The sequence below is a fragment of the Amphiura filiformis genome, chromosome 13 (assembly GCF_039555335.1).
Source record: "Amphiura filiformis chromosome 13, Afil_fr2py, whole genome shotgun sequence".
NCBI lineage: Eukaryota > Metazoa > Echinodermata > Ophiuroidea > Amphilepidida > Amphiuridae > Amphiura > Amphiura filiformis.
In genome coordinates this window covers 15,031,543-15,055,051 of record NC_092640.1, presented here as the reverse complement: position 1 = coordinate 15,055,051, position 23,509 = coordinate 15,031,543, and the positions used below count along the sequence as shown (strand labels likewise).

Here is a 23,509-nt window from a genome sequence, read left to right as displayed (position 1 = left end):
ACCCTAACCCTAACCCTAACCCCTAACCCTAACCCCTAACCCCTAACCCTAACCATAAGACCCTAACCCTAAGACCCTAACCCTGACAATAATGAACCTTGCCTCGGACTATGCGGTTAGTGATATATTGCGGCCCATTATGGTTGCAGAAAGAATTTATTTATGTCCTCTTTTGCACAATTACTGTATTTTTGTGGGACCTGAATTTCAAATTTTTATGATGATGACATAGACTCGCTTGCCAGTCCTATATACGCCGTACCTATGTATATTGAGGACTGGCTTACGCCATTTTGGATGTCAATGGGAAATACACACTTAACGATTTGCGCCGGTTAGAAACTTGAAAAAAAATCTTTAAAATTTCATCAATGTATATAAATGTGGTACCAACTGTATTGTGCTTGATAATTTAAGACTCGGTTGAAACAAAATTAAGGATTGAAAGCATTTAAGTGTCCAAAAAGGCAAAATTATCGTCAAAGTTCTGCCGAAATCGGCACCCTTGCGAAGGGTTCAGAATTCGAATCGGGAACGAAAATATCCGATCTTTGCGATCAAAAACACAAAATTACAACTTTAAACATACTATTGGCAAAAGACATTATTACCAAACAATATAGAATAGAAAATTTGACATCATTTTCTCAAAATAATGAAAAAATTTGCTCACTAGACATCGAAAAGTACGCAATCCAATTCCCGTTCAAACGCGTGGGAAACTGAAAGTGCATAATCGTGACTAATGATGACATGTATGATGCAAACTCATAGGTGTTGTGCGTTTGGCAAGTTGGGAGGGGTGGGGTTCAAAATGACCCCATAGGATTATAAAATTGCTCAAATACCTCTTTCAAATATATCAAATTATTTACATAAATAAACAAAAACAAATAAATAAATAAATAAATAAATAAATAAATAAATAAATAAATAAATAAATAAATAAATAAATAAACGAAAAAATTGAACAAATTTTAGCGTAGCATTAAAATCATAAATATAACCATTGCTGGCAGGAGGACTCGAACCAACGATATTGATATCATCAGTCTGATGCTCTACCATTGAGCTAAATGACAGCATCTAGTGATCAGCGTCGAGTTTTTAGCTTATACAGTGTTTGTCTGTGATAATGTCGCCTCGTGAAAGAAAGAAATATAAAATCTCAATTTGTAATTTAAATGTATTTGATAATTTTCTAACCTATATTTTCTTTCGAGCAGGGACAAGTATTTCCCCTTTTATCTAATTTGACCGCTATATAAGAATCTATTTCTTTTATTACTGATTTAATTCCGCGATTTGTTCCATTAAGCAATATCAAAGATTAATGTCACACATCTCACAACAGATATTTAGTTGGTCTAGTGGTCTTTCACAGTGCTGTTTAACCGGGAGGTACCGAGATCGATTCCCACCTCTGCCTGCAATTTTTTTAAAGACTGGGAAATAATAACCTGACATTCGCCGCTGATATTCGTACTTCAGTAGCGGAGTTATAACTTGTTAAACTTTGCTCCTTCCGTAAAAGGGTACATTATTTTGGCACTACATTATTTCTTTTTTTTTTTCACATTGCTGGTATTAAATATCAAATGGTCATAATTGGCGGTCACTTCAAATCATCCCCAACTGAACTAGGTTCAGGAATTTCCTCTCATTGTTAACTGTTGGTTAACCCACCACTTGAGAATAAAGGATTATGATAGGTGCAACAGGATTACCTACGGGATTATCTCAAGGATATAATTCTGTTCTCCATCATTTTCTTACATCTTCTCTGATATGTGCTAGTGTCAATGGTTATTGTTAAAAGGCAATAAGGGTGTAATTGCAATATTTCCTCTGAATAGGAAAGACTCTCTACATCGAGTTATGTATGCTGGTGGTTCGCAATACTGTTATTTAAGAGAAGGTATCTTCCAAATCCAAATTCAAATGCACCGTGGGTGGTCTCATATATAACACTTGTGAGGGCTGTCATATTTGTCGTCGCTTCAATCATATCTTATGATATTTATATATTTATTTATTTATTTATTTATTTATTTATTTATTTATTTATTTATTTATTTATTTATTTATTTATTTATATGTATTTATTTATTTATTTATTTATTTATTTATTTATTTATTTATTTATTTATGTATTTATTGACTTATTTATTGACTTATTTATTAACTTATTTATTTTTTTTTATTTTTTTTTATTTATTTTTTATTTTTTTATTTATTTATTTATTTATTTATTTATTTATTTATTTATTTACACCAGTCTGATGATTGCCAGCAAACTGCTGGCATGAAACTGTCAGTAGCTAGAATGTAAATTACAAATCTGCCTTTTGGACAATACTATATTTATTTATTTATTTATTTATTTATTTTATTTTTATTTTTTATTTATTCATTTATTTATCTATTGACTCATTCATTTCTTGATTTGCTTTGCAGTTGAAACCTACAAGAATTTATGGGTCAACCTCCGCGCCTGTTACAGGCAGGTCGTAAATGCCCCGAAAAGCAAATCTTTTTTTACTCCTATTCAGGTCAGGCTGAGTTCACATAGAAGTATACAGTATACGGTATTCGCAATACGAAATACGCTCATTCGATCAGGCTGAGTTCATATAGGAGTATACTATGTGAACTCAGCCTGATCGAATGAGCGTATTATTTCGTATAGCGAATAGCGAGTTTACTCATTTTCTTCGTCTTATCAAATGCTTGTAACTTTACTTCTTGAGGTCACATTGCATTCAATGAGGTGTCATAATGTGCAGAATTAGATAGTGCATCTATTAAAAAATGAATTTACCCACATATGGTTTAGGTTTTTAAAATTAGGACGGTATACGCTGCACTAAAATCGAACACGCACGATTCCCACTATACTATACTATACGCAGGTATACGGCCTTTTCGAATAGCTCTTATGTGACCCGGTAGGAAATTACCTTGCTCGATTTAATCTATACGCGTGCACCTGCAAAGCGTGCATCGTATACCCGAATAGTATACTTCTATGCGATCGTAGCCTTATGTGACACGGTACTATGAAATTGCCTTGCTCGATTTGAGCTATACGCGTGCACCTGCAAAACGTGCACCGTATACCCGAATAGTATACTTCTATGTGATCGCAGCCTAAGAGAGGGCCTTTGTGGTGAAGCAGGGTAAATTTAAATGAAAATCAAACATGTTTGTGTGATACCATCAACGCACAGAATGGTCTATTATTCATGATCATCGAGCTACTATTAATAGCTCGATGATCAGACGAATATTGTATGAGGAAATGTAAAACTCAAATCTTATTTATTCAAATCTTTCAAATAGCATTGATAGATATTCGGATTGAATGAACGAAGGCGAACGCCCTTGAGAACATGAATACAAGGCCGATTATCATGATTATCTTTTCCAGACCAAACGTAGGTACCAGCATATAGCTCATGGTACCAGGCACGGTGCACGCACTGATGAATACATTGACCACGATCAACATCGGGAGTATTTATGAATACTAGCGGTCGCCCGTCTTTCGGGGTTCGTAAATAAATGTAATTTTACAAATGCATCGCCACACTCCGAGGTTTTATTGCGAACAATTTTACCAACTGCCTAATTTTATTGCAACAAATGGAAAGACGGGCGGGTTGCCGAAGACACGATTTGGTAGCCCAATTAGGTGACTTTTGAAATGTTTTCCTCGATTTGTACATTGCCAGAAAGCCAATGGTTTATAAGAAATAAATTGGGTGATTTTACCTATGATTCTGACTGAAAATTTTGGCAACCCTGAGTCTGGATCTGCAAAAGGATATTGAATGGCCGAGGTATAATAATAGGGCCAAGTTAACTTGGTTAATTCAGACTACAGGCCCGGGGGGGGGGGGCACTTCCATGACAGATATCTGCATCCTGTGCCCCGGGATAGACCCCCTTTTTCAAACCGGCTTGTACCCAATGACCCCCTTTTTTTGTGTTATGGTCCTACCTATTACCCAATGGCAATGACCCCCTTAAAAAAAATTCATGTACTCAATGACCCTCTTTTTCTATTTCATGCTATACCCAATGACCCCCTTTTAATTCCCAAATTTAGGTGGTATTTGTGTTTTCCTCCAGAAATAATGAGATTTTTCACATTTCCAAGGTGGCCAAGTTGTTTTTACGCAGTTTGGCACTTATTTATGTGTACTTAATGATACTCTTTTGGCAATCCTGTACTCAATGACTCCCATTTTACTTTTTGTTACCCCAATGACCATCCTTTTTTTTTTTTTTTTACCGAATGACCCCATTTTTATTCAGGTTGTGTACTGAATGACCCCATATTTTTGTAATTGTACATTTGACCTGAATGCCCCCTACTTTAACATGGCCGAGGCACACCCCTGCCATTTCAGATAGGAGTGCCCCCCGGGACTACAGGCATGCATTATCTTCACACCGATGACAGGACAGAAGGCATATTTCAGGCTATGTCAACATAAGTGTATTGTGTTGGCGTGAAAAGTTTTAGCTCGCAGGGAGCTTTCAGTACTTCTTAAACTAATTAACATTATTTCACACCATTAACGTAAACAGAAACAAACTTGGACGTTTTATTGGGGTGCGGACAACCTTACTCTACGCAACGCAAAAATCCGTTTTCCGAAATAATGTAAACCGTAGAAGTTTTTAGACTTACCAATTCGCCAGTTACAGTAATTTATTATAGATATCAATCATCCAGGCCCGGGGGGGGGGAGCACTCCAACATTGGAGGTGACACGCATGTAGGGCTGTTAAGACCCCCTTTTTCAGCATCGCTGTCACCCAAAGACCCATATTTTTCACGAGCACATGCTCTGTCACCCGAAGACCCCTATTTTTCAATTTGATCTGTAACCTAAAGGCCCTTATTTTTCAATTTGAACAGCAACAGAGTTTGTTACTTATTTAAAAAAAAAAAAAAAAGAAATTGGAAGCCATTTAGAACTAGAAATTGATTCGGTTCTCACCCAAAGATTCCATTTAAAAAAGGTCATGTTCTCACCCAATGACCCCATATTTTTTACATTTTGCTCTCACCGAATGGCAAAAATCATGCTCTCACCCATTGCCCCATATTTTTTACATTTTGCTCTCACCGAATGCCCCTTAGTGCGAAAATGCCAGCCCTACACCTATATCCATTTCAAATTGAAGTACCCCCCGTGCATCCAGATATATCAAATAGTTGTACTAAATTATAATTATATTCAACTGGACTTTATATACTATATTTATGATGGCTGCGGTATCACGTCACGTCATATCCATGACACGTCATCAGGCCGCGGCCGACTGATCCATCGACGACTCCCATGTGACGTCACATCTACCATCGTGACATCACAAGTCAAGAATACAGACAACATGCAGAGCCAATTCTAGATCAGTCGGCCTAATGATGCGTCAAGGATATGACGTGATACCGTAGCCATCATAAATAGTAAGTCCAGTTGAATAGAATTATCATTCTGTACAACATCGGGAGTAGACTAGCAACATCTTCTACTGAGACTTTATTGCAATCATTTTACTGACCTGAATTTTGCAGTGCTGCTAAACAAGTAAGTGCATGTCCTAAAAATGTCACCTTTTTTCAGTATTACAAAATCAAATGTTGATTATTACAATGATTTTGTCCTAGCCCCATAAGAACTACTTGCCTATTGGTCAATCAGCAACATTGTTAAAATAATTTCACCATGCAACACATTTGGGGGTGAATTATTTGCCAACCTCCATTCTGATTGGTGACTAAAATAAAGATAAGCTGTAATTGGCCAACCAGAGGCAATGTCGGATAGACAAGTAGTGGTCAGGGGATAAGGGCGAGACCACATCCTCTCCACCTTTTTCCCAAGGTCCTTTTGTCCGCACTTTCTGCAAACTTTTATCACCTTTGGAATTTGGTAGGAGGAGGTCTCGCCCCAAAAGGGGCAGGATCTGAAAACTATCTGCACATCATCAAATATCGTCGATCGCCTTAAAACTATCATGACAGCGTCAAACAACTATCAAGTTTCATTTGAAAATATCATCACAGCGTCTAACAACTATCAAGTCAATTCCACAGAATTAAAGCTGGGAAGCTTACAATTGCAAAATCAAAGTATTCCCGGACAAACTGTTGCTTCAAATATTGTCACGAATAAAGCAAAAATTTTAACATTAAGCAAAATCTTTTATTGCACAGTATCAAAAATTCAAAGCTACAAGCTCATCACTTAATCATGTCTTTCTTGGTTTTTGAAAAGTTTAACATATTGCATAAAGAATTAAAGCTGTGAATGGTATTGCTATCCAAAGTTTGTTTTATAATTCAACCACTGTGCGTAAGGCAAATCAAAGTTATTGTTCACCTTCAGTGAAAGCATGAATAACATAACACCGTTGGATCCGGCATAAAATAGATAAGGCTGCGATCACATAGAGGTATACTATTCGGGTATACGGTGCACGTTTTGCAGGTGCACGCGTATAGCTTAAATCGAGCAAGGCAATTTCCATAGTACCGGGTCACATAAGTCTACGATCACATAGAAGTATACTATTCGGGTATACGGTGCACGTTTTGCAGGTGCACGCGTAAAACTTAAATCGGGCAAGGTAATTTCATAGTACCGGGTCACTTAAGGCACTATTCGAAAAGCCGTATACCTGCGTATAGTATAGTATAGTGGGAATCGTGCGTGCTCGATTTTAGTGCAGCGTATACCGTCCTAATTTTAAAACTAAACCATATGTGGGTAAATTCATTTTTTTGTAATAGATGCACTATCTAATTCTGCACATTATGACACCTCATTCAATGCAATGTAACCTCAAGAAGTAAAGTTACAAGCATTTGATTAGACGAAGAAAATTGGTAAACTGACCTACAAATGTATACTCGCTATTAGCTATACGAAATACGCTCATTTGACCAGGCTGAGTTCACATAGTATACTCCTATATGAACTCAGCCTGACCGAATGAACGTATTTCGTATAGCGAATACCGTATACCGTATACTTCTATGTGAACTCAGCCTTAGAGGATAAAACTGGGATACACAAATTTAGAAAGGGGTGAGCGAGTTTGAAAAAAGCGCTCAAGTGATCTAACTTGGAATGGATTGCATTGGTGCTCACATTGTGTAGTCGCTCATTTCTTCGCAACCAGTCAACCGAATCAAATAAAATTTGCTATTATGATGCACAATAAAATGAGCTACGCTTTTTCATTTTTTTTATTTCAATGTCTATTTCTCGACTTATGTTCAAATTCATTCACCCGGTATTTTTTTTCTGAGACAATCTGTAGGCCTATAGTTATCATTATTTGACCAAGGTTTTGCATTATACCTAAACCCAATAATGCGAGGAATGGACTCTATTCATCAAGTGTCTAAACCTGAATCTTAATCCATATTACAAACGGAATTACTGTCAGATGAGAGCTTATTTACAAAAAAATTTAAGGTTACGGAAAAAAAGACGCATAAAGCTTTCTCAGCAATTATATATCTTTTCTTTCTTTTCTTTTCTTTTCTTTTCTTTTCTTTTCTTTTCTTTTCTTTTCTTTTCTTTTCTTTTTTTCTTTTCTTTTCTTTCTTTCTTTCTTTCTTTCTTTCTTTCTTTCTTTCTTTCTTTCTTTCTTTCTTTCTTTCTTTCTTTCTTTCTTTCTTTCTTTCTTTCTTTCTTTCTTTCTTTCTTTCTTTCTTTCTTTCTTTCTTTCTTTCTTTCTTTTCTTTCTTTCTTTTTCTTTCTTTCTTTTTCTTTCAAAAATATTGAGTTCAAATGGTTCTCTTTTTTACAGGTTTACTACAATAACTACAAACATCTATGGCGACCATCCCAGAGGTGTATGCGGGTAAATCAGTGCTAATCACAGGTGCAACAGGTTTCATTGGCAAGGTCCTAGTGGAGAAGTTGCTGCGATGTTGTCCCGATGTCAAGTTCTTATATCTGTTGGTGAGACCTAAAGCTGGGCAACCACCTAGTACTCGAGTGGAAGAACTTATTAAATGCAGGGTAAGTCTGTGACGGAGACTACTTAACAATGAAATAAATTATCTTTAAGATTTACCGGACTTGAATAGAGGGCCAGGGGATTATTAACTGTATCATTATAAAAATATTTGAAGAAATCAAAGAGGCTTTGGAGTACAAATTGTTGTGTGATGATTAACAGAGACACAATTTCTATCAAAGACAAAAACACGTTTTATATCAATTTTGAGTTTAGCCTGAAGCCGTAAATATGACACCTCTCAACTTTTTTTAGGCCGAGGCTGTTTTTACAGCGAACCATTGTTGAAGCTATTTCACATAGTTATGTTCAAATAAACAAACAAACAAACAAACAAACAAAAACACCACACAAACATTATCATGCCTCTAGGCCTATTTCTATGGGTGTTTTAGGAGGTCTGACTACCTCTTGGACCATATCATGATCACGACTTGATGTTTAGATCAAAATGTTTGTGCCGGTGCCGCCTATGATTATGTCTTGATTGAATTAGTATTTAGATTTTTAAAGCTTACTAAAACAATGGAATCCGATACCAATTATTAGTCGGCCCATTTCTGATCTTTCTTAAAACATTGGAACCTTTACAGGCCCATTAAAGGACCCCAATTAAAAACAAAACAAAAACAAAAACAACAAAATTACAAAAAAACAAACAAAAAAAACACCCCCCAAAAAAAAAAAACCAAAAAAACAGCACAATGTATGTACATGTACCACGGGTCAGTGAATAAATGGGCTATTCAAGTTGAAATTCATACAACCCTATTCGCCCATTGAACGGTTCTGCCATATGCAAGGAGAGCCTCGATCTGGCAGCATGCATGAATGGGAATTGAACCAGTCATATAACATTGCGTAAAGTTACGTAATACTTCCTTTCATGTCTATTGCCAGTTCGAGGTTCTCCTCGCATATGGTGGAACCGTGCAATAGGCGAATAATAGACAAAAGATATGACCTTAATCTTCCACAAAGGAAGTGTGAATTTTAAATGGGGCTGCCGGAATGGGTAACTCCATTGGAAACTTACACCTCCCGTATGGGAGATTAAGGTCATGTCTTCCATAGATAAAGGGTGTATGAATTTCAAATGGATAGTCCATCAGCATGATTAGGGAAAGCGTCTGCTAACTTTACCTTGTTCATTTCTTGCAATTAGTCTAATTTGGTTGATTTCATCTTCCCGGTGTCCAGTTATTTGACAAACTAAAATTGGAGCAGCCCAACTTTGAGGACAAAATCATCGCAGTAAGCAGTGACATGCTGGAACCAAAACTAGGCCTAAGCGAAGAAAACACAAACATTTTACAACAAAATGTCAACATGGTATTTCACGTGGCAGCTACTGTCAAATTTGATGAGAAATTAGAGTGAGTATAACTGTATATTTTTTCATATACTAGTCCAGGTTAAACACACTTGCGTGCAAACGTTTCGATAACTACCAGTTATCTTTCTCAATACTAGTTTTTACTACTGATACTGTGGTAATCGTTGAACAGCTGTTGTTGGTCGCTGCTTGGCGACGGAGTTGTCAGACGATTTCTCCATCAGCAGGTTCAGTGTCAAAGGTATGACTTAGAATATACTCTCATCATATGAACAGTAGCATTGAGAAAGATAACTGATAACTACATGTATCCTGTTTTTGGGACACCCGGTATGACACAAAGTCAGGTTTTTAAACAATCAACCGATTTTATACTACCATGATTACAATATCATATATTATATCCTTAAATACTAGTAACAAGCCCCCAAAAAAATTAATCAATTCAATAAAATAAGTTCATTCATTTAAGTTATGCATTAAAATAATCGACTAATTAATATCAACTATAGTCTGTAAACCTTCCTCGAGTCAGTAATTTAGATTTGATTGTTTCTCTAAATGTAATGATGAGAAGTATAAAGTATACAATTTCAGAAAGGAAATGATGCAAGGAATCCAATTAGCATAACAGATTCCTGCAAAATTAAAAGTTTTTGAGAAAATCTCAAAATTTAATTTTACTTTACTGACTCGAGGAAGGTGTACGGATTATATAAAGGTCAACAGATGTCAAATGGATGCCAATCGGAGTCATAGGAACAACGGAACCACAAATAACCCAAACAATATTCGTGACTCCTGAGTCACAGCAGCTCTAGTTTCTTAACTGTTTTGGTTTCATTGTTTTTACCAATGTACATGTGCAGCCTGTCACTGAAATTGAATGTCATGTCGGTACAGAAGATGTTACGTCTTTGTGAAGGAATGAAACAACTAGAGGTATGTCAAAACATTATTACTGCCTGTATGTAGAAGATGATCTTTTAACAGTTACTGTAGCTAAGATTGTACCATATTTGATGAGGCGTGTGATACAAGTGGGTCATGGATTTTTAAAATAAAAATGTGTTGATAGCATGTTATGTTTCCTCAAGATTCTATATCCAGATAGCTATATTTGTAATTTCGGTTTGTCACTGATAAAAAATGTTGACATTTTGGACCAAAACCTCTCTTGAAACGATTAACACATTCATAGTGCATGGGAAATTGTCAGGGGCGTAGCCAGCATTTTAGGTCGGGGAGGTGGGGGCAAAATAAAATTTCGGGGCACAGACGAAAAATATTACAGTTGCATCATACAATACATAGAGACTGTATGCTTTCGAGTTTCCAAAAGAAGACTTGGGACGATATGCGCGCGTATCGCGAAAAAAAATGGTATTTTACACTATTTTATTTTTTGCCCATTATCAGGATGGAAAGGGCTTTGTAAAATTTGTGTTTTTTTACACTATTTTGGCAGAAAAGGGCTCAGTTCCCCTTTTATTTTCTTTGCCCTCCTGATTTTCTCTTTCATTTTTGTCAGAGGGGCACGTTTTCTCTCATTTTGTGCCCCCCTGCTGGCTACGCTACTGGAAATTGTGCGCCAACATAAAAGTAAAACAGATTTTACAACTATTGAATGGGGCTTCAACTTTGTCAATACTGATGTTTTCTTCGTTTTTTACCATATTTTTCATTTCAAAAATACGAAATGGCTTATCCTTCACTTTTAAGCAATTTATAAATATTTTTTATTTTTACATTTGCGCTGGGATCACTGAATGGGTCTTTTGTTAATTAATATCAAGGTGTCATCTAGTGCGGGGGAATCTTGTTTACCATTCGTCTTTCACAACAAGTTATATAAACATGATAAATTCATGAATAGACGGGGCGATAGACCGATTCCTGATATTGCATATGGATTGGCTTATTAAATTGCAAAAACCATAATCATTTCTGTTTGAATTATCCTCAATCGGGTTACTACAATATAACAATACTCCCATTATTTGGAACCGGTTTGGAACACGGAAGTTCCGGTGGAAAATATCTACCTATTGTTGGTGTATTTGATCAAAAAGGGTACTATAGTACCTTTATAGTGACCTGACACCTCATTAAGTTTTTCGGTCATTCCATACACCGTAAGAGGTAAATGGAATTACATTCATACAACCAATAGAAATTAACTGGGCGGCGACAGGCCATAATAACCAAACATTATGGTTTTCGTAATGAAATTGGACGCAATAACTTTCAATAAACCTTTTATGTAATATTGGTATTAGTATTACATAGACATGTTTGTGCTTTGTTCCTTTGGTGATATATATTTATATTATATTTACCTGTACTCCAAGCGTATACACTCAGTTTGGAATATTTCTTATAGGCCTATCACATAAAACAGTCATTATTTTGGTCATGATGAAATTATTACAGTAAAGGTACAACACGCATAACTCATCATATTTTTGATTAGCCCTTTGAATCTTCCCACTTTTAAGTATGTTAATCCACATAACCAACCTTTTTCAAACCCCGTGAACCGTATAAAACCTATTCATACCCATTCACATGATTTCATACTGTTGTGTCATAAATGAAAACAGCTATGGGATATATCCCAACATTCCTTGCCGTAAAAATAACAAAATTGCTTGTTCCGTAGTATACATACAAGGTACTTCACATTCAAAGTTTAATTAAATTACTCGTTTTGTTTTTAAAAAAAAAAGAAAAAAAAAACTCAATGCTTTAATTAAATTTTCAGAAGCTATCCACATGCCCCAATATCTTAGTGGTCTTAAATATTTCAGTTTTGTATGTTTACTCTTCAGATCCATTGCAATGCATGCAGGGAAAGCACTTATTGCTGAGAGGATCCTTGTCCTCATCTGATCACAAATATATCCTACCTTTCTCAATATGCAAGAGGTGTCAGGCTAATATGATAAGGATAATGAACTGAGTGCAATGCATTAGTCAAGATAATCGCACGCGCCGTGGAGTTATTGCATTTAGCTCGAGAGCCGATAGGCTCGAGAGCTAAATGCAATAACTCCATGGCAAGTGCGATTATCTTGACGAATGCATTTGCACGAGTACATTATCCGTCATATACTTTGAATGTATTAAAACAATAGGCAATATTAATTGCTGCATTCATTATATTAGGTAAAATATCTTACCTGAGAATTATATTGTTACTAACACCCACATACCCCCACTCCCCACCACACACACGTAGGACTAAACAGACATATCCGTATTATAATTATTAATATAATAATTGGAAATACCAGCGTGAAGCGTTAAGGCTGTTCCAGTTAAATTACATACCCATTGGCTGTTCCATTTAATTTACATACTCCCTCTGAAATGGTCCCAAAATAGGCTGTTCCGTTTAATTTACATACTCCCTCTGAAATGGCTGTTCCATTTAATTTACATACTCCCTCTGGAATAGTTTTCCCCTAATCATATTGCATAGCCTCACTGTGAATAAGAGAGACTGACAACAGCAATCTATGGAGAGACAACTCCCCTGGGAGGGGACTTTTTACAAGTTTTTATTTTAAGTGCTACGAGAGTACAACCTGCATTAAATTAAAGCTTGTGACTTGGACTTTCAATTTTTACACATTTTCCACCCAATTGGGCGACTTTTTACAATTTCTATATTTTAAGTCCTCAGCAAATAAGGACTGTAAGTTTGGGTACACCGATAACATGCGGGTATAGCCGTATTTGTGTACAAATATAAGGCCTTCTAGTTATACCCGCATGCGAAGCATGGACGGGTATATTCTTATTCTGTGGTTTCTTCTCCTCCTTCTCCTTCTCCATCAAACACATCATTCTGTCAAGGCTAGCGCTAAAACTATAAAGGCCCTGGGGCCCATGTGGTACACTTATGGGCCCTACCCGTAGAAGTGCCTTTTGCCCATCTTGGCCCCAGAGGTCAAAGGTCACGGGCCCCAGGGGTCCAAATGTGAAAATACAAAGGATGCCATTTCTCATCAAATGAAGCAGCCTCAGGGCCCTGAGTTGGTACACTGATAGCCCCAGGGGTACTCTATATTTACAAATATACAAGAGCCCCATATGTTATATATTATGGGCCCCCGGGCCCAAATGTTAAAATATGGTGCAACAGATTGACAAGCCTAGCTCTAAAAGTACAAGATCACTAGGGCTCATAAGTGGCATATGTATGGGCCCTAAGTTGTAGATGTGCCTTTTGTCCATTTTGGCCCCAGATGTACAAGGCTATGGGCCCCAGGGGCCCAAATGTTAAAACAAAGGGCCTGCCGTTTCTCAGCAAATAAAGTAGCTACAGGGTTCAGATTTGGTACACAGATAGGTCTTTAGTATTATATTGTCATATGTATATATAACTCCCATATGTCACATAATAAGGGCCCAGGGCCCCAAACGCTAAAGCATAGGGCCGGCCGGTACTCAGTAAATAAAGCAGCTACAATGCCCAGCTTGAGTGTACTGATAACACTTGAGAATTATACTTCAACATAATGTAAATGAGCCCCATAAGTTAAATATTATGGGCCCCAGGGCTCCAAATGTTAAAACAAAGGGCCGGCCGTTTCTCATCAAATAAAGCAGCTTCAGGGCTCAGAGTTTGTACACAGATTGCACCTGAGAATTACCTTGTTATATGTACATATGAGCCCCATATGTCACATAATATGGGCCCCAGGGCCCCAAACGCTAAAACATAGGGCCGGCCGTTACTCGGTAAATAAACAGCTAGAGTGCCCAGCTTGAGTCTACTGAGAGCACCAGAGAATTATACTTCAATATATGTTCATGAGCCTCATAAGTCAAATACTATGGGCCCCTGGGCCCCAAATGTTAAAACAAAGGGCCGACCGTTTCTCATCATATTAAGCAGCTTCAGGGCTCAGAGTTTGTACACAAATTGCACCTGAGAATTATATTGTTACTAACACACACACACGTAGGACTAAACAGATCCACAGAGAATAGCGTAATTATAATATAGATGACATCAACGTTAAGGCTATTCCAGTTAAATTACATACCCATTGTCTGTTCCATTTAATTTACATACTCCCTCTGAAATGGCCCCAAAATAGGCTGTTCCGTTTAATTGACATACTCGCTCTGAAATGGCTGTTCCATTTAATTTACAAACTCCCTCTGGAATAGTTTTCCCCTAATCATAGCCTCACTGTGAATAAGAGAGACTGACAACAGCAACCTATGCAGAGTAAGAGAGACGACTCCCCTGGGAGGGGACTTTACAATGTCTTTATTTTAAGTGCTACGACAGTGCAACCTACATTCAATTAAAGCTTGTGACTTGGACTTTCACTTTTTACACGTTTTCTGGCCAATTGGGCGACTTTTTACAATTTCTTTATTTTAAGTCCTCAGCAAATAAGGACTGTTAGTTTGGGTACACCGATAACATGCGAGTATAGCCGTATTTGTGTACAAATATATAGCCTTCTAGTTATACCCGCATGCGAAGCATGGACGGGTATATTGTTATCCTTATACCCGCATGCAATAGCATGCAGGGTATCTTCCCATCCTGTGGTTTCTTCTCCTCCTTTTCCTCCTTTTCCTCCTCCATCAAACACATCATTCTGTCAAGGCTAGCGCTAAAACTACAAAGGCCCTGGGGCCCATATGTGGTACACTTATGGGCCCTACCCTGTAGAAGTGCCTTTTGCCCATCTTGGCCCCAGAGGTCAAAGGTCACGGCCCCGAGGGGCCCAAATGTGAAAATACAAAGCACGCCATTTCTCATCAAATGAAGCAGCCTCAGGGCCCTGAGTTGGTACACCAATAGCCCTAGGGGTACTCTATATTTACAAATATACAAGAGCCCCATATGTTATATATTATGGGCCCCAGGGGCCCAAATGTTAAAATATGGTGCAACAGATTGACAAGCCTAGCTCTAAAAGTATAAGATCACTAGGGCTCATATGTGGCATATGTATGGGCCCTAGGTTGAAGATGTGCCTTTTGCCCATTTTGGCCCCAGATGTACAAGGCTAGGGGCCCCAGAGGCCCAAATGTTAAAACAAAGGGCCGGCCGTTTCTCAACAAATAAAGTAGCTACGGGATTCAGATTTGGTACACTAATAGGTCTTAAGCATTATATTGTTATATGTATATATGAGCCCCATGTGTCACACAACATGGGCCCCAGGGCCCCAAACGCTAAAAAATAGGGCCGGCCGTTACTCGGTAAATAAAGCAGCTACAATGCCCAGCTTGTGTCTACTGATAGAACTAGAGAATTATACTTAAACATATATACATGAGCCTCATAAGTCAAAAAATTATGGGCCCCAGGGCCCCACATGTTAAAACAAAGGGCCGGTCGTTTCTCATCAATTAAAGCAGCTTTAGGGCTCAGAGTTTGTACATAGATTGCACCTGAGTATTACGTTGTTATATGTACATATGAGCCCCAAATATTACATAATATGGGCCCCAGGGCCCCAAACGCTAAAACATAGGGCCAGCCATTACTCAGTAAATAAAGCAGCTACAGCGCCCAGCTTGAGTCTACTGATAACACTAGAGAATTATACTTTAACATATGTACATGGGCCTCATACGTCAAATATTATGGGCCCCAGGGCCCCAAATGTTAAAACAAAGGGCCGGCTGTTTCTCGTCAAATAACACAGCTTCCGGGCTCAGAATTTGTACACAGATAGCACCTGAGAATTATATTATTACTAACATACACCCACCCACCCCACACACGTACGACAGATCCGTATTATAATATTATATGATGGTAATTGGAAATACCAGCGTGAAGCGTTAAGGCTGTTCCAGTTAAATTACATACCCATTGGCTGTTCCATTTAATTTACATACTCCCTCTGAAATGGCCCCAGAATAGGCTGTTCCGTTTCATTTACATACTCCCTCTGAAATGGCTGTTCCATTTAATTTACATACTCCTTCCGGAACAGTTTTCCCCTAATCATATTGCATAGCTTCACTGTGAATAAGAGAGACTGACAACAGCCACCTATGGAGAGTAAGAGAGACGACTCCCCTGCGAGGGGACTTTTTACAATTTCTTTATTGTACGTGCTACGACAGTGCAACCTACATTCAATTAAAGCTTGTGACTTGGGCTTTCACTTTTTTCACATTTTCTGCCCAATTGGGCGAGTTTTTACAATTTCTTTATTTTAAGTCCTTAGCAAATAAGGACTGTATGTTTGGGTACACCGATAACATGCGGGTATAGCCGTATTTGTGTACAAATATATAGCCTTCTAGTTATACCCGCATGCGAAGCATGGACGGGTATATTGCCATCCTGTGGTTTCTTCTTCTCTCCTCCTCCTCCTCCTTCTCCATCAAACACATCATTCTGTCAAGGCTAGCGCTAAAACTACAAAGGCCTTGGAGCCCATATGTGGTACACTTATGGGCCCTACCCCGTAGAAGTGCCTTTTGCCCATCTTGGCCCCAGAGGTCCAAGGTCACGGGCCCCAGGGGCCCAAATGTGAAAATACAAAGCACGCCGTTTCTCATCCAATGAAGTAGCATCAGGGCCCTGAGTTGGTACACTGATAGCCCTAGGGGTACTATATATTTACAAATATACAAGAGTCCCATATGTTATATATTGTGGGCCCCAAGGGCCCAAATATTAAAATATGGTGCAACAGATTGACAAGCCTAGCTCTAAAAGTACAAGATCACTAGAGCTCATAAGTGGCATATGTATGGGCCCTAAGTTGTAGATGTGCCTTTTGCCCATTTTGGCCCCAGATGTACAAGGCTAGGTGCCTCAGGGTCCCAAATGTTAAAACAAAGGGCCGGCCATTTCTCAGCAAATAAAGTAGCTACAGGGTTCAGATTTGGTGAGCAGATATGTCTTTAGTATCATATTGTCATATGTATATGTAACTCCCATATGTCACATAATATGGGCCACATGGCCCAAACGCTAAAACATAGGGCTTCAACATAATTATGTACATGGGCCTCATAAGTCAAATATTATGGGACCCAGGGCCCCAAATGTTAAAACAAAGGGCAGGTCGTTTCTCATCAAAGAAAGCAGCTTCCGGGCTCAAAATTTGTACACAGATAGCACCTGAGAATTATATTGTTACTAACACCCACACACCCATCCACCCCACACACGTAGGACTAAACAGACAGATCGTATTATATCATAATTGGAAATACCAGCGTGAAGCGTTAAGGCTGTTCCAGTTAAATTACATACCCAATGGCTGTTCCATTTAGTTTACATACTCCCTCTGAAATGGCCCCCAAAAGGCTGTTCCGTTTAATTTACATACTCGCTCTGAAATGGCTGTTCGATTTAATTTACATACTCCCTCTGGAATAGTTTCCCCTGAATCATATTGCATAGCCTCACTGTGAGTAAGAGAGACTGACAACAGCAACCTATGGAGAGTAAGAGAGACGACTCCCCTGGGAGGGGACTTTTTACAATTTCTTAATTTTTAAGTGCTACGACAGTGCAACGTACATTCAATTAAAGCTTGTGACTTGGACTTTCACTTTTTACACATACAATTTCTTCATTTTAAGTCCTCAGCAAATAAGGACTGTAAGTTTGAGTACACCGATAACATGAGGGTATAGCCGTATTTGTGTACAAATATATAGCCTTCTTCTTCTTATACCCGCATGCAATAGCATGCAGGGTATCTTCCCATCCTGTGGTTTCTTCTCCTTATACCCGCATGCGAAGCATGAACGGGTATATTCCCATTCTGTGGTTTCCTCTCCTTCTCCTTCTTTTCCCATCAAACACATCATTCTGTCAAGGCTAGCGCTAAAACTACAAAGGCCCCAGGGCCCATATGTGGTACACTCATTGGCCCTACCCCTGTAGAAGTGCCTTTTGCCCATCTTGGCCCCAGAGGTCAAGGTCACGGGCCCCAGGGGCCCAAATGTTAAAATACAAAGCATGCCGTTTCTCATCAAATAAAGCAGCCTCACGGCCCTGAGTTGGTACACTGATAGCCCCAGGGGTACTCTATATATACAAGTTTACATGAGCCCCATATGTCATATATTATGGGCCCCAGGGCCCCAAATGTTAAAATAAGGGGCAACAGATTGACAAGGCTAGCTCTAAAACTATAAGGGCACTAGGGCTCATATGTGGTACATGTATGAGCCCTAAGTTGTAAATGTGCCTTTTGCCCATTTTGGCCCCAGATGTTTAAGGCTAGGGGCCCCAGAGGCCCAAATGTTAAAACAAACGGCCGGCCGTTTCTCAGCAAATAAAGTAGCTACAGTGTTCAGATTTAGTATACAGATAGGTCTTCAGTATCATATTGTCATATGTATATATGATCCCCATATGTCACATAATATGGGCCCCAGGGCCCCAAATGTTAAAACAAAGGGCCGGTCGTTTCTCAGCAAATAAAGTAGCTACAGTGCTCAGATTTTGTACACAGATAGGTCTTCAGTATTCTATTGTTCTATGTATATATGATCCCCATATGTCACATAATATGGGCCCCATGGCCCCAAATGTTAAAACAAAGGGGTCTCATACGTCAAATATTATGGGCCCCAGGGCCCCAAATGTTAAAACAAAGGGCCGGCCGTTTCTCGTCAAATAACACAGCTTCCGGGCTCAGAATTTGTACACAGATAGCACCTGAGAATTATATTATTACTAACATACACCCACCCACCCCACACACGTACGACAGATCCGTATTATAATATTATATGATGGTAATTGGAAATACCAGCGTGAAGCGTTAAGGCTGTTCCAGTTAAATTACATACCCATTGGCTGTTCCATTTAATTTACATACTCCCTCTGAAATGGCCCCAGAATAGGCTGTTCCGTTTCATTTACATACTCCCTCTGAAATGGCTGTTCCATTTAATTTACATACTCCTTCCGGAACAGTTTTCCCCTAATCATATTGCATAGCTTCACTGTGAATAAGAGAGACTGACAACAGCCACCTATGGAGAGTAAGAGAGACGACTCCCCTGCGAGGGGACTTTTTACAATTTCTTTATTGTACGTGCTACGACAGAGCAACCTACATTCAATTAAAGCTTGTGACTTGGGCTTTCACTTTTTACACATTTTCTGCCCAATTGGGCGAGTTTTTACAATTTCTTTATTTTAAGTCCTTAGCAAATAAGGACTGTATGTTTGGGTACACCGATAACATGCGGGTATAGCCGTATTTGTGTACAAATATATAGCCTTCTAGTTATACCCGCATGCGAAGCATGGACGGGTATATTGCCATCCTGTGGTTTCTTCTTCTCCTCCTCCTCCTCCTCCTTCTCCATCAAACACATCATTCTGTCAAGGCTAGCGCTAAAACTACAAAGGCCTTGGAGCCCATATGTGGTACACTAATGGGCCCTACCCCGTAGAAGTGCCTTTTGCCCATCTTGGCGTCAAAGGTCACGGGCCCCAGGGGCCCAAATGTGAAAATACAAAGCACGCCGTTTCTCATCCAATGAAGTAGCATCAGGGCCCTGAGTTGGTACACTGATAGCCCTAGGGGTACTATATATTTACAAATATACAAGAGTCCCATATGTTATATATTGTGGGCCCCAAGGGCCCAAATATTAAAATATGGTGCAACAGATTGACAAGCCTAGCTCTAAAAGTACAAGATCACTAGAGCTCATAAGTGGCATATGTATGGGCCCTAAGTTGTAGATGTGCCTTTTGCCCATTTTGGCCCCAGATGTACAAGGCTAGGTGCCTCAGGGTCCCAAATGTTAAAACAAAGGGCCGGCCATTTCTCAGCAAATAAAGTAGCTACAGGGTTCAGATTTGGTGAGCAGATATGTCTTTAGTATCATATTGTCATATGTATATGTAACTCCCATATGTCACATAATATGGGCCACATGGCCCAAACGCTAAAACATAGGGCTTCAACATAATTATGTACATGGGCCTCATAAGTCAAATATTATGGGACCCAGGGCCCCAAATGTTAAAACAAAGGGCGGGTCGTTTCTCATCAAAGAAAGCAGCTTCCGGGCTCAAAATTTGTACACAGATAGCACCTGAGAATTATATTGTTACTAACACCCACACACCCATCCACCCCACACACGTAGGACTAAACAGACAGATCGTATTATATCATAATTGGAAATACCAGCGTGAAGCGTTAAGGCTGTTCCAGTTAAATTACATACCCAATGGCTGTTCCATTTAGTTTACATACTCCCTCTGAAATGGCCCCCAAAAGGCTGTTCCGTTTAATTTACATACTCGCTCTGAAATGGCTGTTCGATTTAATTTACATACTCCCTCTGGAATAGTTTCCCCTGAATCATATTGCATAGCCTCACTGTGAGTAAGAGAGACTGACAACAGCAACCTATGGAGAGTAAGAGACGACTCCCCTGGGAGGGACTTTTTACAATTTCTTAATTTTTAAGTGCTACGACAGTGCAACGTACATTCAATTAAAGCTTGTGACTTGGACTTTCACTTTTTACACATACAATTTCTTCATTTTAAGTCCTCAGCAAATAAGGACTGTAAGTTTGAGTACACCGATAACATGAGGGTATAGCCGTATTTGTGTACAAATATATTAGTAGGATCAAAATATGACACAGCTACCACATGACCCCAAAAAAATTGCAACAGAAGGTTTTTTGGTATTTTCTTGCAGTATGAGGTCTAATAAATAACATATCAAAAGTTTAGAAAAATTGAACTTGGGCGAGGGGTCCAACTGTGACGAAATCAAAATGGCCGCCAAAATCTGGAAAAATACCCATTAATCTACTGATTTCATCCATTTTTCACTCGTTATTGTGGGTTCCACTGGTGACAATCTTGTTCAGATGTACATTACTGGATGTAGTAATGAATCTCTATATTGTGGAATTCAGATGGTTCAATTTGACAGCCATAATGAATTTCAAAATGGCCGCCATTTTGGTATTTTGGCTTATGAAGTCAAATCATGCACATATTTGTAAGGAGAACTTAAGGCGTTAGATTTTCTAGAATAGTCAATATCCTTTGCACCAATATTCCCATTCAAATTTATATAGAGGTAGGCATACAAACCAAATTGGCAGCAAGAGTGAATTTCAAAATGGCCGCCATTTTGGTATATGTTGCCTTATTGAGTTTAATTATGCACGTATTGTAACTTGTATAGTAATAAATCTTTATATTGTGGTATTCAGATGGATCGATTTGACAGCCATTATGAATTTCAAAATGGCCGCCGTTTTGGTACTTTGACATTTAAAATCAAATCATGCACATAATTGTAAAGCGAAACTTCAAGCGTTGGCTTTTCTAAAATAGCCAATATCCTTTGTACCCATATTCCATTGAAATTTATGTAGAGGTAGGCATATGAACCAAATTGGCAGCAAGAGTGAATTTCAAAATGGCCACCATTTTGATATGATAGGTTCGTCCGTCAAAAATAGGTATGTCTGGTTGACCAGATTTAAATCAAATCTTAATTTTGATATGTTGGCTTATTGACTTAAACTATGCACTTATTGCAACTTGAAACTTAAAGCGACAGAAATTCTAAAATAACCAACATCCTATGCACCCATAGTACCATTAAAATTACACTTTTAAGTAGGCATATGTACCAATTTGGCAGCCATATAGCATGGCTGTCAGCTATAATCAGATAAGATAAGATATGTTGCTTGCAGTATATTCTTGAAGTACACAAAATTCATCTTGATATACCACGATGCGATGCCTTTGTTTGCAGTAGTATATATCAACCACATTGTATTATGCATGTCTGTTGGTTGTCATCATCATCATCATCATCATCATCATCTGAGAATAGTTCTTGATCCATGTTCTCACATTGGCCTATATGTGTCCACATGCTCCAGTGCAATTGAGTCCATTCTTTCTGCATCTACATTTCATTGTGATGCATCCTGCGGAACAATTGCATCGAATCATCTTCATCAATGATTCTGGTGCTGGTGCCAGTCACTTGGATTCATACCATCACTTTTACACATCCAATGCATGCCCTGTAGATACATTCTCCTGAATTGAAGCTTTGCAGCAGAGGGTGTGGGTGGAAGTCTTTCAGGTTCAACAAAACTCTTTGCTGTGCAAACCTTTTTGGAAAGAAACATGTAGAGTAAGGATTCCAAAGACTCTGATTGCTGACCATTAGACACCATTGCTTTGCAGCCTTCACTTAATACATATTCTTGATCCATATTGAAAATGCCTTGGAACAAACTTGAAATACAGGATCACCAATGATGATTTTGTTGAATACAGACTTGCCTACCCCAAATATTCTTGAAGTAGTGTCGCAACCTGGAAACGCATGGGCAAACAACAAATCCGAACAAATGTCAGACAGACAGAAAGTACAAGTCCTTAACAAGTCCTTACTGTCCTTTTCTGCATAATGAAGAAGTAATACCAACAGATGTGTGTTCTACAATTAGGGTTGTTGACTTAAATGACGTCATTGCGACTGCTGCTTTCACTGTATCAACATGTGCATCTTCTTCAGTGTGGATCACATGGTATCCTTTCTGTTGCATACGGTCTCCAATTAGTTTAATGAGAATCTGTTTGTTCAGATCATTTGAGAAGAATGCTTCTTTCTGCTAGCATCTGATATGTATATCTTATTTGCAACCCGACTCTTGTGAAAGATGATGATTATCAGAAGAGGAACATATTGATCAGTCCTTGGAATTGTCTCAGGGCTATCAGCCTCTGATAAGTCGCACGATCCTGTATGGCATGTAATAGTGATGCAATGGTTTGATCATCAGTGACCTTGACAGTCCAAGCAGATGCAAGGGATAAATGCTGATGAGGATGTTAATGTGCAAAACCTGTTCAAAGTAGGTAAAGATACAGTCAAACAAATGGAAAGACAGGCTGTCCTTTCATATGGTAGGCTAGAGTCAAAATGTAAGGTCCAGGTCACTGATGACCAAACCATTGCTACAGCTCTGTTGTTTCAAAGGTTCCTGGTTGTATCACAATCTGGAGATCTGTGCTTAGATGAGGAAGTTTATCATGAACTATCACCATATCCACCATCTTTGTTTGAAGCAGAGTATGTTTTACAT

At 38.6% G+C, this 23,509-nt stretch overlaps 1 protein-coding gene across 1 annotated transcript in view; it reads left to right on the top strand.

The window, feature by feature from the left end:
* Positions 1-5,417: 5,417 nt before the first annotated feature.
* The window catches only part of LOC140168031 (fatty acyl-CoA reductase 1-like), a 59,767-nt gene continuing 41,675 nt past the window's right edge, over positions 5,418-23,509 (top strand). Inside the window, exons 1-4 of the mRNA XM_072191334.1 lie at positions 5,418-5,606; positions 7,840-8,054; positions 9,253-9,428; positions 10,258-10,330. Coding sequence (XP_072047435.1) covers positions 7,866-8,054; positions 9,253-9,428; positions 10,258-10,330 — 438 coding nt within the window. The 5' untranslated portion in view covers positions 5,418-5,606; positions 7,840-7,865. The remainder of the gene's footprint in view (positions 5,607-7,839; positions 8,055-9,252; positions 9,429-10,257; positions 10,331-23,509) is intronic.